This window comes from Trachemys scripta, chromosome 4 (assembly GCF_013100865.1).
Source record: "Trachemys scripta elegans isolate TJP31775 chromosome 4, CAS_Tse_1.0, whole genome shotgun sequence".
Lineage (NCBI taxonomy): Eukaryota > Metazoa > Chordata > Testudines > Emydidae > Trachemys > Trachemys scripta.
In genome coordinates this window covers 56,976,856-56,995,916 of record NC_048301.1, presented here as the reverse complement: position 1 = coordinate 56,995,916, position 19,061 = coordinate 56,976,856, and the positions used below count along the sequence as shown (strand labels likewise).

Below are 19,061 nucleotides of genomic sequence, written 5' to 3'. Positions count from 1 at the left end.
CCCTTATATAGAAATACTACAGTTAGTAAAGTAGTAGTAGTACTAAAATAAAGAAGAAATAATCCACAATAAAGACAGGGTTTAGATGTATATTTAGAAACCTAAACATAGGCACCAAATTTTAAAAATTTGGCCAATGTGAATACACACAAATAAAATCACAGGTAAGTATTTTCCAGGGATTTTCAACAGAACCTTTTAAAATGAGCATATTACCACGCAGCAAATATTATTAAGTAATGAAAAGCATAACTGAGCATATTTACTTACTGTTGTAGTGTGAAGAGCAGTTTCTTGGTTCTGTTTTCTGGAGGAAAAAAGCAGCATTGTAGTAATTTGATAGTTTAAAGCATTAAGTGACACTATTTTTTTTTTAATACTTGAAATAAATTGCTCATATGGATTAGTTTCTGTTTGTTGGACACAGACTATGGTACTTTCAATGTCAATGGAATGCAACAAGCCTTTCTAGAAAAGATCAAGGAAGGAAGGTGATGCATACATGTTCATTTCCATTGACATGAGGAAGAACTGTAGAGAGAGATATTTACAACAGCCAACCAAAGATAAATGGTCTTTTTCCTTCCCTGAGCATATTTATTGCTGCATTTGCAGTACACATGAACTAACAGGAGGAATGGAAATATAAAATGGAGTGGGGATTATATAATATAAATTCAAGATTAGAGGGTAAGTAAAAGATTCTGGCCTGGCTTTCAGAGGTGCTGAATCCCTGCAAATCCTGCTGATCTCACTGGGATTTTTGAGTGCTCAGCACGTCTCAAGTCAAGCCAATAAATAACTAGAGCCCTCTTGCTACATTTCTTGGGTAGATTCTTGTTTAGATATCTAGTGCTCTGCAGCAAATTTTTGTTTTAAGGTTATTTAAACCTTCACATTTATAATGTGGTGCTTTGTTAATAAATAAAGATCAGTAACATAAATCCTATAAAATTACAGTGTGTGGGAGGAAAATGAATGAGAAGTACTATATGTAAAAAAAAAGAATAATGGAGAATTGTTTTTTAAATTTCGACTAGAAACCTACCACAAGATGATTAAATATAAATCTAACCTTTTTTGGAAAGCATCAGCAGATGCACTTGCCACACCAGTGCCATAGTTAAAGGATGAATGGAACTCAATGGGCATGCTCAAACGGCAATATATCATGTCTGCATTGCTGTTCTGTGTGCCAAATGTCTTGTGCGTCACTTTTAAGCAAGGTGGGCTGTCAAGGGTTCCATCGATTCTTGTTATCTAAAAATCATAAAAATAATATCAAATTCATTTATAAAACTGAGAAGCACATTATGGAAATTTTGTATTAATTCATGCTGAATTCAACTGACAAAGAATTAACTTATAATGAACAGGTAGCTGTTTAAACTGTTTCATCATCACATGACAAAGTCAAGCCAAATGTCCAGTAGAGAAAAATCCAAGAAAGACAATTATTATTTGTATTGTTACACTCATAATTCAAAAGGGTTTTTTTTAGATTCTCACTTTAATTTTAATAGAGCGTCCCAATGACTTCTATCTTGGTGTATGGCCAAGGTGATGGAACAGGCCCTCAACATAAAAAGGCAGATAAAAAAGGTAAAAACCGAAAAGGTAGAAAATATAAATTTGGATTCCAAAATAGTTTAAAATAATCCACAGCTGGCATGCTTTGAGTACCTAAATGACTGTAGTGCACCAGTATGAATGAATAATGCATACATAAAGAACAATAATGAACATCCACATGGGGTGACACTACCATAAATGAAGTGGGAGACAGACAAGGAGATCATCTGGAATTATCCAACATGGACTTGGTTAATGCAATCCTAGGATGCATCAGGTGAGATATTTCCAATAGCAATAGAGAAGTGTTACCACCATTATACAAGGCAGTGGTGAGATCTCATCTGGAATACTGTGTGCAATTCTCATCTCCCATGCTTAAGAAAGATGAGTTCAAACTGAAACAGGTGCAGAGAAGGGCTAGTAGGATTATCAGAGGACTGGAGATCCTACCTTATGATAGGAGATTTAAGGAGCTTAGTTTGCTCAGATTAACAAAACAAAGGATGAGGGGAGATACGATTGCTCTCTACAAATACATCAGAGGGATAAACGCAGGGAGGAGGGGTATAATTCAAGTTAAGGGCCAATGTTGGCACAAGAACAAATGGACATAAATTAGCTATCAATATCAAATTTAGGCTTGAAATTAGATGAAGGTTTCTAACGATTGGAGAGCAAAACTCTGGAACGGCCTTCCAAGGAGAGTAGTGGGGGGCAAAAAACCTAACTTGTTTTGAGCTTGATAATTCATGTACGGGGTGGTATGATGAGATTGCCTACGATAGTGATCAACGGCTCGATGTCTAGTTGGCAGCCGATATCAAGCGGAGTGCCCCAGGGGTTGATTCTGGGGCCGGTTTTGTTCAACATCTTTATTAATGATCTGGATGATGGGATTAATTGCACCCTCAGCAAGTTCGCAGATGACACTAAACTGCGGGGAGAGGTAGATATGCTGGACGGTAGGGATAGGGTCCAGAGTGACCCAGACAAATTGGAGGATTGGGCCAAAAGGGGAATCTGATGAGTTTCAACAAGGACAAGTGCAGAGTCCTACACTTAGGAAGGAAGAATCCCATGCACCACTACAGGCTGGGGACCGACTGGCTAAGCAGCAGTTCTGCAGAAAAGGACCTGGGGATTAGAGTGGATGAGAAGCTGGATATGAGTCATCGGTGTGCCCTTGTTGTCAAGAAGACTAACGGCATATTGGGCTGCATTAGAAGGAGCATTGCTAGCAGATCAAGGGAAGTGATTATTCCTCTCTATTCGGCACTGGTGAGGCCACACCTGGAGTACTGCGTCCAGTTTTCGTCCCCCCATTACAGAAGGGATATGGACAAATTGGAGAGAGTCCAGCGGAAGACAATGAAAATGATTAGGGGGCTGGAGCACATGACTGAGTGAGGAGAGACTGAGGGAACTGGGGTTATTTAGTCTGGAGAAGAGTGAGGGGGGATTTGATAGCAGCCTTTGACTACCTGAAGGAGGTTTCCAAAGAGGATGGAGCTAGACTATTCTCAGTGGTGGCAGATGACAGAACAAGAAGCAATGGTCTTAAGTTGCAGTGGGGGAGGTGTAGGTTGGATATTAGGAAACACTATTTCACTAGGAGGGTGGTGAGCACTGGAATGGGTTATCTAGGGAGGTGGTGGAATCTCCATCCTTAGAGGTTTTTAAAGTCCGGCTTGACAAAGCCTTGGCTGGGATGATTTAGTTGGTGTTGATCCTGCTTTGAGCAGGGGATTGGACTAGATGACCTCCTGAGGTTGCTTCCAACCCTGATATTCTGTGATAATAGTATATGACTCATCTGTGACTGCTATTAGCAAATATATCCTATGGCCAGAGATGAGACCCTAAATAGGGAGGGATCTGAGTTATGACAGAGAATTCTTTCCCAGAAGTGTGGCTGGTGGGTCTTGCCCACATGCTCAGGGTGTGATCACCATATTTTGGTTTGGGAAGGAAGTTTCCCCCAGATCAGATTGGCAGAGACTCTGGGGTGTTTTTGCCTTCCTCTGCAGTGTGGGGCACAAGTCACTTGCTGGTTTGAACTAGAACAAATGGCAGCTTTTCTTGAAGTATTTACATCAAGATTTGAGGACTTCAGTAACTCAGCCAGAGGTTATGGGCCTATTATAGGAGTGGGTGGGTGAGGTTCTGAGGCCTCTGTAGGACATCAGACTACACCATGATGGTCCCTTCTGGCCTTAAAGTCTATGAGTAATAGCCTTATATATTACCTGATGACAGTAAGTATTAGTGAAGATTTACAGTCTTGGCATGACTAAATCAACTGTTTAGAAACAGGTGTCTTCTTAACATGCAATGTTACCTCAATATGAGCATGATTTTTTGGCACGTTGACAAAAGTTGGTAAGCGTTTGCTAAACCACATAGCAACATCTCGGTTCATGTTGACAGCAAAAGGTTCAAAACCCTCTTGAAGGCCACACATTGTATAATACTTGAAGGTGCTGGCATTCATTCCAAGGTTCATACGGCCAATCTGAGACAGACCCAGTGAGCAAATTGGGACTAAACCTAAATAAATGATATTACAGAAAACAAAACACAATTTATCTAGAGAACACAAGGATTCATTTTGGATTCTATCCAATGTAAGTTTAACCTCAGTTCATTTAAGAATTAAGAAAGGTTAACATTCAGATACATGAATATGGGTGAAATTCATCTCTGTCATGAGGGCCCATGCAAGGCCACATCACTTCACTTATCCTCCCTTTTAAGGACTTAAGTGGGGAGCAATTGCTGCATAGGGCTTTGTATGGGATCTCTGCACCCCGATGAGTTTCATCCTTACAACCACGTTTATGTAAACAAGCAGACAGTTATATCTGAAACAAACATGAAAATATGTGAACTTTAGAGGTGGATTTACAGTAAAACACAGGGTGCCCTGGCACGGGGCCCCCCAATGACAGGGGGCCCCAGGGTCGGGCAGTTGCAGGGGTAGAAACTTGGTCCTGACAGCTCCTGGGGCTCCTGCTGCAGGCTCCGCACTCACTGGCAGCCAAGCTCCCCTCTTCCCCGCCTCCTCCCCTGAGTGGGGCCGCAGCGTGCTCAGAGGAGGCGGAGAAGAGGCGGGGGCAGGGCATGGGGAAGGGAGTGGAATCGGGGCAGAGTGGAGCAAAGGCAGGGCCCCCACACTCCCCCTACACATATGCCCTCCAGCCCCTGCCCACCCTGACTCCTGCACCCCTCACACCAAACGGGAGCTGCCCCAGGTAAGCGCTCCACACCCCAACCCTTGCCCGAGCCCTGAGCCCCCTCACGCACCCTAACTCCTGGCCAGACTCTTCACCCCAACCTCCAGCCTGCTCCTGCACCCTAACTTCCTCCCAGACCCTGCACCCCAAGCCCTGAGCCCCCTCCCGCACTCTAAGTCCTGGCCAGACCCCACACCCCAACATTTTTTTTAAGAGTTCTTGTCCAAAGCACTTTACAACAGTTAGCTAAAAGTACAAACAATATTTGGAAAGATCATTAAGTGGTCCGCCAAGACCCTCAGCGATTTTCAATTGGTCTGTGGAAAAATAAGTTAGACTACAAAAACAAGGTACCTCACTTTATTTTCATTTACTTCTTATTACCTATAGGAGGAGGATGAAGAAAAAAGAATAAAAAAATGGGGGTGGGGGAAGATAAGAGAGAATGTTCTTTTACTTGGCTGGGTCCCCAGGAGGGGCCACAAAAATGAAGCTGAGCACAGGGCCCCACTAACTCTAAATCCACCATTGGTGAACTTGAAGAGGTGGCTTAGTATATGTCTACAAAGGAAGACCCATGGTGGCTTAGGATATGTCTACTGCAAAGGAAGACCCATGGTGCTAAATCTGAGAGTCAGGCTCACAGGGCTCGGGCTGCAGGGCTAAAAATAGCAGTGTAGATGTTCTTGCTCAAGCTGGAGCCTGGACTCTGAAACCCAGGATGGAGGTTGGAACTCAGAGCCCAGAATCCAGACTGAGTGGGAACATCTACATTGCTATTTTTAGCCCCACAGCCCAAGCCCTGTGAGCTCAAGTCAATTGACCCGGGCTCTAAGACTCAGTTGCCACAGGATTTTTTTTTTTTTTTTTTTGAAGCATAGACATACATTTTGGGGTCTAATCATCAGGTTTGAAAAACCCAAGTTTGCTTGAACCAGTCATTCAAATACAGGAAGGATCAACTCCTTCTTAATCGTTCTGAGGCAAATACAACATAGGTTCATACAGCTTACTGAATGGAGATATTTAAGGTGCAATATTAGTACTCAAGAGCATATCTGCTCAGTGTGGACATTAAAAATCTCTCCTCTACCCAGCATTATTAGTTCTTTTTATAAAAATATAAATGATCTCCACAACTCCTAAATACTATTATTTACAAATACTAAATACTATATCCACATAAGCCAGGGATGGGCAAACTATGGGCCGGATCCAGCCCCTCAGGACTTTGCATCCGGCCCGCAGGATTGCCCCCTGTGGTGCTGTGAGCCCGGCGCCGCTCTCAGAAGCGGCCTCCGGGCAGGGGGGCAGAGGGCTCCACGTGCGTTGCCCTTGCCTCCAGACACCACCCCCTACAGCTCCCATTGGCTCGGAATGGGGAAACACGGCCAATGGGAACTTCGGGGGAGGTACCTGGAGGCACGGCAAGGGCAGCGCACGCAGAGCCCTCCGCACCCCCTCCCCCAGGGGCCACAGCACTTCCTGGAGGGGCACGGGGCCGGGGACAGGGCAGGCATGCAGGAAGCCTGCCCTGGTCCCAGTGCGCACCGCTGCCACCCTGGAGCCGCTTTAGATAAGCGGCCCTGGGCTGGAGCTCAAACCCCTCCTGCACCCGCCCCCCCAACTCCCTGCCCTGAGCCCCCGGTACACCCCACACCCCTCCTGCACCCCAACCCCCTGCCCTGAGCTCTATGCTGCACCCCGCACCCACCCCTCCTGCACTCCAACCCCTGCCCTGAGCCCCCTCCTGCAGTCCACACCCCTGCCCTGAGCCCCCTCCTGCACGCCGCACCCCTTCTGCACCCCAACCCCCTTCCCTGAGCCCCCTCATACACCCCACACCCCTCCTCTGCCCCAATCCCTTGCCCTAAGCCCCTTCCTGCACACCACACCCCCTCCTACACCCCGCACTCCCTCCCGTACCTCAACCACCTGCCCCAGCCCTGCATACAATTTCTCCACCCAGATGTGGCTCTCCGCCCAAAAACGTTTGCCCACCCCGACATAAGCCCTGCCCCTTCTCTCCGAGGTGCCTAGACCAACACAGAGGTGAGAGACCACTCAGTCCCAAGGGTGCTTTCTGTGGGGAGGAGATGGATCCCTGCAGGTGTGGAGTACAAGAGGGCAGAAAGTCCATTCACCAAAGCAGGTTCCACTGTATCCAAGTTCACTATTAGCAATTGCACAGTAAGGTAAATACCTGGCTATTTTAGGTATCAATTTAATTTTCAGTATATTTAGAATGTATATAAGAGAATATACGTGGTTTTATTTTCTCTCCAGAAACATTCTTTTAAAAACTAAGCTTGCTTTAAATCTCGAATATTCTGATCTACATATAAATCTTATTATTCTTAACAGATCAAAGCTCCAATTAAATTTGTTTGCCTTTTAAAATGTTGTATTCATAGCTGTTGGTAGAATGGAACAAAACAAAAGCTTAAATTATCAGGAAATTTGGAAAAACGAGATAAGAGACCGTATAATACTAAGAGCGTTTTGTAACTTTTGGGTGGGCTAGAGTTCACTTCATTGCCCTTCTCTAGTGTCTAAAAAAACCCAACTCCCATAGAAAAATATCTGGAGACCCAGAATTCAATCTCTAAGGATTTTCAGCAAGGATTGCATAGGGTCAACCTCCCCACATTCAAGTCCCAAAAAGAGCTAACAAAATGAATTTAATTAAATAACTATAATATCTTATGATGTAAAAAATATTTTTTAACGTAACATGGCTATTTCATACTGCACAGACATTATCTTCACATTTATACATAAAACATAAATATAGAAAACAAATTAAAATCTGAACAGTTCAGTCCCCACAGAAACACAGTGAGAAGAAACTGAGTTCCCAAAAGCTTAGGTTGAGTTCACCTGAGTCTCAGTTACAGTCTTTGATCACGAAATCTATACCATCTGCTGAGTCAAACAAAACAAAACAAAACAAAAACTTCCCTCCACTTGCTTGTAGGAATCTTCTGTTGGAATCCATGCAGACTCTTCCTCTTCCTCTGCTGAAATCACTGTTAACCAGCCAGCTAACTGATTAACCAACCACTCAGTTAAGTATGTAGATTAAAAAAAACCCTGCTGCAAAATGCTTCAGAGTTAGGGACATCAGCCTGCTTTCTGCTCCTGGCCTCAGCCTCTCCCAGCTCACAAAGAGCAGGTGGCCCTTTGTAAAGCAGCTGCCCTGACCGTTTGCCCTCATGGAGTCTGACCCCAGCAACAGAGGACCTACTGGAGCATACCGCAAGCTACCACACCCAATTCCAGAAGCTTCTGGATGTGGAGTGCTTAATCTGCCTAGCAACAATGACCCAGACACAACTCACGCCTACCTCCCCCGCCCATGGGTCTCTTAAAGAGATATCTCCCTATTAGGCACATGCATTACACTGTTGGCTGGCTTTGTAAATCCTTGAGAAAAATGGTTTATTATTGAAATATCAGGCATACAAGGCTTACAAATTCAGGCCTACAAGGCTTTATGCTACATTGAGTAGATACTCACACCCATATTTAGGTCTGATTTTTAAAATATACAATATGTGCTCTTGGTAAGTTATATATAGACACATATTAAAATCCTAACCCTGCGAATACTCAGTCACTTGAGAAACTTTACTCAAATGAGTAGTCCCATTAAAATCTACATAGACATTTTCCCAATATTGTCATTTCTGATGGCCAAACATGATGTCTCAACATGTCTGTATTTGTCATTCTAATAGCTATTTCTTTAGAAACAGGCTGCTGACTGTTCCATCTCTCCAAGAACAGAGAACATTGGGGAACCACAACTGAAAACTCTCTCCCATTCCAGCAGCAGAAATACTACAGCCATGGAGTTAGAGTGAGAGCTAAGGGGAAGGCTGCTGGTGGCTCTCTCATCTACTAGAGAGTTTCTTCTGGTGGGAAGAAAGGGGACAGGTGGCTTGTACTCCAAACTCTGGCAGCACTGATCCTCATTGGGAAGTTGCTGCCCCTCCTCCCCCATCAATCTATGACTAATATTAGGTAGGTGTGAGGAAATTCAGATAACAGTTACCTCACTCTCACTGAGTCATTCAGAACATATTGCTCAGGCGGGATAAGAGGGAAAATCCTCTCATTGATCAATAACTAGTTGAAAAACAGGAAACAAAGGGTAAGAATAAATGGCCAATTTTCAGAATGGAGAGAGGTAAATAGCGTGTTCCCCAGGGATCTGTACTGGGATCAGTTCTGTTCAACACATTCATAAATTATCTGGAAAAAGGGGTAAACAGTGAGGTGGCAAAGTTTACAGATGATACAAAATTACTCAAGATAATTAAGTCCGAAGCTGACTGCTAAGAGTTACGAATGGATCTCACAAAACTAGATGACTGGGCAAAAAATATGGCAAATTACATTCAATGTTGATAAATGCAAAGGCCTAAATTAGCTATTACCATTCACGAAAGACATCTTGGAGTCATTGTGGATAATTTTCTGAAAACATCCACTCAATGTGCAGTGGCAGTCAAAAACGCTAACAGAATGTTAGGAACCATGAGGAAAGGGATAGATAAGAAGACAGAAAATATTACAGTGCCACTACGTAATTCCATACTATGCCAACACCTTGAATACTGCAAGCAGTTCTGGTTGCCCCACTGCAAAAAAGATATATTAGAAATGGAAAGGTACAGAGAAGGACAGCCAAAAATGATTAAGGATATGAATCAGCTTCTATATGAGAAGAGATTAAAAAGGCTGGGACTGTTCAGCTTGGAAAAGAGATGACAGAGAGTATATGATGGAGGCCTATAAAATCATGAATGGTGTGGAGAACTTGAATAAGGAAGTGTTATTTACCCCTTCACATAACACAAGAGCCAGGGGTCACCCAATGAAATTAATAGGCAGCAGGTTTAAAACAAACAAAAGGAGGTACTTCTTAGCACAATGAACAGTCAACCTGTGGAACTTGTTGCCAGGGGTTGTTGTGAAGGCAAAAACTATAACTGGGTTCAAAAAAGAATTAGATAAGTACATGGAGGATAGGCCCATCAATGACTATTATCCACGATGGTCAGAGATGCAACCCCATGCTTTGACTCCCAGATACTGGGACTGGATAACAAGAGAAGGTTACTCACCTTGTGCAGTAACTGAGGTTCTTCAAGATGCGTGTTCCTGTGGATATTCCACTTCAGGTGAATCCTGGCACCACTGTTCGAAGATTTGTGGTAGCAGTATCCACGCAGCTTGTGTGCACGTAGTAGGCATCTCGCGGTGCCATTGGTGCTGTCTCTCATGGTGCCGTTGGTGCTGCGTCTAGTGCGCACATGACCCGAGCCCTTCAGTTCCTTCTCTACCACATAGTCCTAGTGGTGAACTCCAAAGTTGAGGGGAGGAGGGTGGGTAGTGGAGCACCCACAGGGACACACATCTTGAAGAACCTCAGTTACTGCACAAGATGAGTAACCTTCTCTTCTTCTTCGAGTGCTGTCCCTGTGGGTGCTCCACTTCAGGTGACTGTAGGAGCAGTGCCCCTCAGAAGGCAGGAGGAATTTCGGGTTCATTTGAGTGATAGAGGAAAGTATGGTTTGGCCAACTATGGTGTCAGCCCTGGAGTCTTGAGTGATTGCATAGTGCTCAGTGAATGTGTGGTCAGAGGCCCAAGTGGCCGCCCTACAAATCTCTCATATTGGAACATTGTTGAGGAATGCGATCGAGGTAGAAACAGATCATGTGGAATGTGCTCTAATGTGTGTAGGAGGATCTGTATTTCAAATTCAATAGCACTATTGAATGCATATGGAGATCCATTCAGACAATCTCTGAGTGGATATTGCACAGCCTTTTGAATGCTCAGTAGCAGAAGCGAAAAGTCTAGTAGATTTCCGGAAAGGGTTTGGTCCTTTTCAGGTAAAATGCTAACGCTCGCCTGATGTCCAAGGTATGCAAGATGGTCTCTGTTGGAGTCTCATGAGGCTTGGGATAGAACATAGGAAGATGGATTGGTTCGTTCATATGAAAGGATGATATTACCTTCAGTAGAAATTTTGGGTGCAGACATAGTGTGACCTTGTCTTTGAAGAATATTTTGTAGAGAGGATGACCATGAGCACTCCGATCTCACTCATCCCTCTTGCAGAAGTAAAGACAACCAGAAAGGCCACTTTCATAGATAAATGCAACAGGGAACAGGTGGCTAAGGATTCAAATAGCAGTCTGGTAAGGCATTTCAACACCAGATTGAGGTCCCAGGCCGGGGTAGGTTGGTGAACTTCTGAGTAAATGTTCTGGAGATCCGTGAGGAAATGTTTACTAATTGGGTGCGCAAAGATTGAGTTTCCCTCAATCTCATGATTGAACACAGTAATGGCCACAGGATGGACTTTGATGAAGCTCATTGCTAAACCCAAGCATTTCAGCTCCAGAAGGTATTCCAACACTAATGCACCCACTTCAGTGCCCGTTTCAGTGGCACTATGGAGGTGGTCAAGTGTTTTTCTTGACACCAGGCAGAGAATCTCTTCCATTTTTGAAGGTAAGTATTATGCGTGGTCACTTTCCTGCTGTTTAGTAAAATGTGTTTAACTTGTTCTCAGCAGGCTAGATCACCATGATGGAACCATGTAGGAGCCATGCTTGTAGGTGGAGTTTCTCCAGATTCGGGTGAAGAGTGTGACCATTGTTCTGAGACAGCAGGTTCAGTTGATGAGGGAAAGCTCGAGGGGCACATATTGCCTTGCTGGTCTGGGCCATGTTGGGACTATGAGTATAATTTTGGCCTCATCTGTTCTTGTGTATCACGCGTGATATCACTGGAATCGGTGGGAAAGTGTACATGAGGTGTGCATCCCATACGATGAGAAAGACGTCCCCCAATGACCCGAGCAGAACATTGCGCATTTGCTGTTCATTTGGGATGAGAACAAGTTGACAAAGGGAGTGCCCCACTGGTGGAAAATGGAGAGCAAAACTGTCCCATTCATTTCCCATTCGTGGTCTCAAGAGAAGTACCTGCTTAGCGTGTCTGCCATCGCGTTCTGGCAGCTGGGAAGGTAGGAGGCTGAAATGTTTATGTTGTGGTGTATGCATCAGTTGCAGTTTCATGGCTTTGGTACACAGCGAGTGAGATCGAGCGCCCCCTCGTCGATTGATGTAAAACATGCAGGTAATTTTTTTGGTCATGATGTGAATTGATTTGTTCTTTATGTGCGATGGGAAGTGTCTGCAGGCACTGCAGACCACGCATAGTTCTAGTAGATTGATGTGTAAATGAGTCTCCACAGGAGACCATTTGCCTTGAACCGTATGTAGGTGCATATGGGCACCCCAGCCTATCAGCAAGACGTCCGTCTTGATAATTATTGAAGGGGTTTCCTGTTGGAACAGGATGCCCAGGCATACATTTTCTGGTCTTGTCCACCAGTGTAGAGAGTCCAGGACATAGGGTGGTACTGTAAGTCACTTGTGCAGGCTGTGCTTGCTGGGTATGTATACCGAGCTCAGCCAGCCCTGAAGGCAGCTGTAGTCTTGTGTGTCGTACCACAAACCTTGTGGCTACCATATGTCCTAGAAGTTGCAGGACAGTACGAGCCGGTATTTGGAGGCTGACTCTTACCTCTGAGATAGGTTTGTCAGAGTTGAATCTGTTCAGGGCAGCGATGCCTTGGCTTCTATGGCATCTAGATGTGCCCCGATTAAGTCCAGTTGTTGGTCAGGAACTAGAGTGGATTTTCTTTCGTTCATCTGTAATCCTAGATACCTGAATAGTGTGATCATCGTCTGGACTGAGTCCAGTGCTTCTTGTTGACTTGGGCCTTTTAAAAGGCAATCGTCCAGATAAGGGAAAATCCTTATTCCCTGTTTGCGTAGATGTGCCGCTACTACCGCTAGGGTTTTGGATAAAATTCTTGGCGCGGTGGATAGGCCAAAAGCTAGTACTCTGTACTGGAAGTGTTCGTGTCCTACTCTGAAATGCAGGAATTTCCTGTGACTGGGATGTATAGTAATATGAAAATAAGCATCTGGAGGTCAAGGGCTGAAAACCAGTTCCCCTTTTGCAGCACTGAAAGTATTGTGCTCAGTGTCACCATTTTGAACTTTTGAATGTTGAGTTTCCTGAGATCCAAGATAGGTCTCCATCCCCCATTCTTCTTCTGGGCCAAGAAGTAGTGGGAGTAGAACCCCATCCCCATGTATTGAGAAGGTACTCGTTCCACAGGACCTAGTTGTAGAAAATGATCGACTTCTTGCAGTAACAGGTGCTCGTGAGAAGGGTACCTGAAGAGGGATGGGCAGAGGGATAGGGTAGGTGGTCGGGAGGTAAAGAGGATGGTATATCCTGATCGTACAGGGGAAAAACCGGGGCTGGGATTGTGTTGGAGGCACACTGTTGTAATCTTTAAAGCTGGTAAGAGCAAAGGTATGGCTGGCTGGCTGCACCACACACGGATATAGCTGGGAGTGACTTGCATGCTGGAGGCTGTTTATGAGCAGTCTGTGTTGGAGGCTACATCAGCAATGCATTGTAAAGTGCACCCCAGGTCACCGGGCAGGAGTGACACAGCTAGTCATTGGTATGGATTGTACCTTGGTATGACACAATTTTAATTAGCTTAATATTATCTGTATTAACTCTCAGAAGGGTGAAACTAAAATCTGTTTCCTTACGGATATTTTACTTTCCTACATCATGCATATGCAATTTGATCAATATGCACAGATCTTCAGTAATGCATTTCTTGACCCCTCCCCCTGCCATACATGTATATATGGAAGCTGATCCTGAAAATCCTTACTACTATGGGTTCCTTATTCATGAATAATGGACCTAAGAACCACCACATTATAGGAACTTTACAGATATTTTTTAAGCGCTCAAGGTCCATTGAGAGTCTAGCAAGCTGGACTATACATTGATCAAACTTATTTCACTTTTCAGTGAAAAACTAGAATGAAAACGTTAACATTGTAATGTAATTTGATTGACAATAATTTTCATTGCTTAACATGAAAGTCATAGAGCCATTTTGGAAAATGTTTATCGAAAATAAATCTTTGTAAAGAATTTAAAAGAACAAATTGAACATACGGTTGTCCCCAAAATTGCTTTCATTGTACAAGCCCTCACTTTCTACTAAAATTTGTTAGTCTAGTTCTCACTGTCATACAATAAAATATCAAAGTGGTTCAAGTTTATTTTTTCATGTGATATGCCCACTAGCCCCTGATCTGGGAGTACATTGTTTTCTTTAACATTTTATCTAATTAAGTTTAGTTATTTATCATTGCTGATTTGTGGTTGTTTGTTCTTACCATTATTCCTGGTGAAAGGGATGGTTCAGTACTGCAAGTTGTTTGAAACCCATTTTTCTATTTGCAGATTAGGGCTTGCAGAACCCTTTCACCACAGTGCCCTCTAAAGAATTAATTATCTTTGACTTAAAGTTCAGGCTTTACTTTGCAACATAACAAGACTACTAGCTGATAACTGCCCTTGATCCTCAGGAAACACCAAAAGGACTAGGCTTGGGCCATTCAAGCACAAGGAGCCAACACGTTCATTTGGCCAACAAAAGACTAGATGGGCAACAGCACTGGATTCAACAGCAAGTAAGTTTCCTCATTGTCTCTCACTTAGGTGAAAGCTTGGAGATGCTCTGTCAGAGCTGAGGGCCAAGTATATGCGGAATCCCCAACCATGAAATGAGAAGAGGCAGAATCATCTGCAACAATACAATTTCAGACTTCTCAATTCATTTTAAATCTGTAGTACAACATAATTTTCTCCTAATTTTTCTTATAAGCTTGCAGTGTAACTTTAAAAACAATAGGATTCAACTTACCCTTTTCTATTTCAAAGTCAGCAAAGGCAAGTTCTGAACCTTTATTGGTTATAAGCAATTCCCCATTCAGAGTAAAGATCATGGACTTGTCATCTAAGTTTATCATACAACCAACAACATCTCCTGGTTGCCAGTTTCGTCCAAAGAATCCACTGCCTAGATGCCAACGCTGGCCCTGAAAAAGAACAGAGACTCAGAAATAAAAGTACAACACACCCGATTTGCTGCTAGAGAGATTCAAAGCAAGGGGGGAAAAAGGGAAGCCAAGACACATTGCCAGTCAGTGGACCTATATTGCATATGATAATAGGTTCATAAAATTCTAAATAAGAAAATATATCTTAATATATATGAATAATTTGTAAATCTAAGATATAGTTTTAATGAAATAATTTCATCAGTGGTGGTACCCTACTCTTAGTTCTTTGTTTTTATCTACTGCTTTTCGTATAGGGATCTCAAAAACATTCATGAACATGAAAGAATTAAGCCCCACAACACTCCTTTGAGGTACTGTAGGCTAGTATCTTCCCTATTTTTATATGGGGACACTGAGGAACACAGACATTAAATAATTTTCATATAGTGACACAACTCCTGTGAATATTAATGTGCTAAGCATCCTTTATGTTTGTTGTGAAGTGACATTTGCCTGAAAAGAACTGCCTTATCTGAATAAACTGCATTTTGTTCATTTTGACTTGAAACAGAGTCCTTTCCATGAATTACATGGAATCCAAGAAGATAAACGTAACAGAAGTCTGTCTCTGTAGAAGTAGCCACAGTGTGTAGAATCAGAACATATAGAACAGGCTACGCAGTGACAAGGTAATGTAGCTCAGACAGTAAAAACATTTACATGAATCTCAGAATTTACAAAGGGTCTGCTCAAGACACTATCATTACAATGTTACTGTGTAGCCTATTCACAACTACAAACAAACTCATTTAAATTAAATTTTGTAAAGAAATTTACTAACTCTGCTGCCTTCAAACACAAATGCTTGGTCATCAGCTCCCAATTCTACGTCCGGCCGGCAGCCTGGCCTTGCCCAGCCAACACGCATATCTCCACCCGTCACAGCTTCAAACTCAAAGTACCACTTTCCAGACGTCACTGCATAAGACTGTTCTACTCTGAAGAAACGTATCTTGTCAATTCTGACTTTTTCCACAGTTTGGTCAGCTGTGAAAAAGAGAACAAAAAAAGTTAAAATGAAATATTAGAACAGAAAATGCAAATGTTTAACTTTCCATCTGTCTCAGTGCTGAAAGAAATAATTATTTATTATGGACATGGCTGAGAATGGTACTACTGTTGTGTTGGTCCCAAGATATTAGAGAGACATAGTAGGTAAGGTAATATATTTTATTGGACCAACTTCTGTTCGTGAAAGAGACAAGCTTTCACAGTTACACAGAGCTCTTCTTCAGGTCTGGGTGTTTGCATTTTATGTTAAAAATTATTCCTATAGATTTATTTACAAATATGTTTTTAAAACACAAAGAAGTATACACATAAGCTTTATAAATCCTTCCTGTAAATATTAATAACAGAGAGATATCGAGCCATGATCAAGCTAAATGATCCACAATTTAGTACAGTATAAAAGCTACACCAGATTACAAATTCTAGTTCTACAACTGAATGATTGTGTAAGAAACTTTGGTGGGTAACATAAGTCTATTTCCCAAGGAACAGCCCCAAGCACAAAGCTGCATGGGAATAGAGACTTCCTACATTTGAGCAAGACTGTTACTGTAAATTGAACATAATTCTGTGGAGCACATTACTAAACCTTAGCTGATAGCTCCAGCTATAGGAATAATAGGGCCTGCTCCTTCTCCCACTGAGTCAATAGAATTTTTGCAAAAGTTCCATTGACTTCAGTGGGAGCAGTATCAGGCCCAATGATATATCTAGGAAACATAAAACTGATCCTCATAGGTAGCAATTTAGTGTATTTAGAGGGGTTTTTTTTTTGTAAATAAAAATATTTTAGATCAAGACATAATAATATGATTAAGTAAATGTAGATTAAAATATATTAATCCATTCCACAATTTAAGGTAAAATCCTGCTTCCATTGAAGTGGATGGTAAAACTCCCACTGGACTTTCAAGGATGCAGGATTGAGCCTTTAAAAAGCAGTCAGAGATTACTTTGAAAGGAAATAAAAATTGAGCTTCTTTATGTAGCATAAAGCGTATCAGAGAGATTTTGATTTTTTTCTAAGTATGTTTTTTCCTGCTTGTGTTTTTACCCCACCACTCCACCCACATTAAACACATTGTGTTTTTAACCCCACCCATATTAAAATTCAGGCCCAGTCTAGGCTGGAAGACTCATTGATTACTGCCAAGCCAGAAAACGGTGGCATCACCAGAGCAAAGAGTGAAAGCTGAACATTTAAGAGTGTAAGGGTGTTTTAGACAGAATGTTTAACATTCTGGTTTTGTTTGTTGATGTTAATATCTATTTAGTTTATGTAACTAACATTTTGGCTAAAGGAAGCCTTTAAAATTCAACATCCTGCCCTTCAATTAAAGTTTTATGGCTTGTAATAAGTATCCCTTAGACCTCCTAGATATCCTATAGAGAAAATAGAGCCCAAATGTGACATTCCTTATAAGTCTAAAGCAAAAAAACCCAACAACAACGGGGGGGGCGGGGGGGGGGAGGGGCAGAAAAAAGTCTTTAAAAAACAAATATACACATATATTTCCTTCTACATTACAAAGACGCAAAAGAGCACACTTCCACTGTTTTTGACTGCCTTCCAGATCATGGAAGAATTTAATTTTAAAACAATGACTTCTAAATGAAAAATCAGTAGTTCCAATAGTATTGCAGGTTTTACAAAACAAAGGCACATGGTATAAGCCAATTAAGTCTAGGAAGTTCTAATTTTATATAATCATCCAATCAGAAGGATTAAATATTTTCAATAAATTTGTTCCTTGTAATTATAGGTTAAAATAATTCACTTGAAAAAATGTATTTACTTTGCCACAATACTGAAAGTTATTATGCAAAACATTTTAGATATAAGCTACTTTCTCAAACAGTGATTTACATATTTTCCCTAACGTATTAAATAATTCTGTGAAGGAGAAATTACTCACCTGGTGTAGTAACTGGATTTCTTCAAGATATGTCCCCCTATGGATTCTCCACTTCAGGTGTAAATGTGCCCCATGCATCTTTGTTCAAAGATTTTCAGTAGCAGTGCCCATTTATCCCACACAAACATTCCAGACATTTTTGTGCCTTGTACTGAAGCTATATAGAACTGTGCAGGTGAACCTCCCTCAGTTCCTTCTCTACTGCAAAGTCCCACAAGATGAAACTCTGAAGTAGAGGGGAAGGAGGGTGGGTAGTGGAGTGGGATACACATCTCAAAAAACTCTAGTTACTGCAGAAGGTGAATAACCTCTCCTTCTTCGAGTAGTGACCCTCTAGGTGCTCCTCTTCAGGTGACTCCTGAGACGTGTCCGTGAAAGGAGGATGAAATTTTGAAGTAGGATCTAACACTGAAGACAGAACTGCATTGCCAACCACACTGTCTGATCTGGAAGCGTGAACCATGGCATAGTGTTTGGAGAAGGTATGCACTGAGGTCCAAGTTGTAGCTTTACAAATCTGTGCAACTGGAATATCTTTCAATAGTGCCATAGAAGTAGCGTGGGATTCTGTAGAATGGGCTTGTATGCTAGAAGGAGGTTGAATACTGACAGTACCATAACAAGAGATACACCCTGAGAGTCTTTGGCCTGGTCTACACTACGACTTTAATTCGGATTTATCAGCTTTAATTCGAATTAACCCTGTAACCGTCCACACAACGACGCTATTTAATTCGATGTAAAGGGCCCTTTAAATCCATTTCTGTACTCCACCCCAACGAGCGGAGTAGCGCCAAAATCGATTTTAGCAATTCGAATTAGGGTTAGTGTGGCCGCAATTCGATGGTATTGGCCTCCGGGAGCTATCCCACAGTGCATCATTGTGACCGCTCTGGACAGCAATCTGAACTCGGATGCACTGGCCAGGTAGACAGGAAAAGCCCCGCGAACATTTGAACTTCATTTCCTGTTTGCCCAGCGTGGAGAGCACAGGTGACCACAGATACCTCATCAGCACAGGTAACCATGCAGGCTGATAATCGAAAAAGAGCACCAGCATGGACCGTGAGGGAGGTACTGGATCTGATCGCTGTATGGGGAGAGGATTCAGTGCTTGCAGAACTTCGTTCTAAAAGACGAAATGCAAAAACTTTTGAAAAAATTTCCAAGGGCATGATGGAGAGAGGCCACAATAGGGACTCTGAGCAGTGCCGCGTGAAGGTCAAGGAGCTCAGACAAGCCTATCAAAAAACAAAGGAGGCAAACGGTCGCTCCGGGTCAGAGCCGCGGA

The 19,061-nt window shown here is 42.6% G+C and overlaps 1 protein-coding gene across 1 annotated transcript in view; it reads right to left on the bottom strand.

The window, feature by feature from the left end:
- RYR3 (ryanodine receptor 3) overlaps positions 1-19,061 on the bottom strand; it is a 563,198-nt gene that overhangs the window by 307,474 nt on the left and 236,663 nt on the right. Inside the window, exons 29-33 of the mRNA XM_034768994.1 lie at positions 15,625-15,830; positions 14,645-14,819; positions 3,914-4,122; positions 1,076-1,260; positions 271-307 (exon numbers count right to left, since the gene is read on the bottom strand). Of these exons, the coding sequence (XP_034624885.1) occupies positions 271-307; positions 1,076-1,260; positions 3,914-4,122; positions 14,645-14,819; positions 15,625-15,830 (812 nt within the window). The remainder of the gene's footprint in view (positions 1-270; positions 308-1,075; positions 1,261-3,913; positions 4,123-14,644; positions 14,820-15,624; positions 15,831-19,061) is intronic.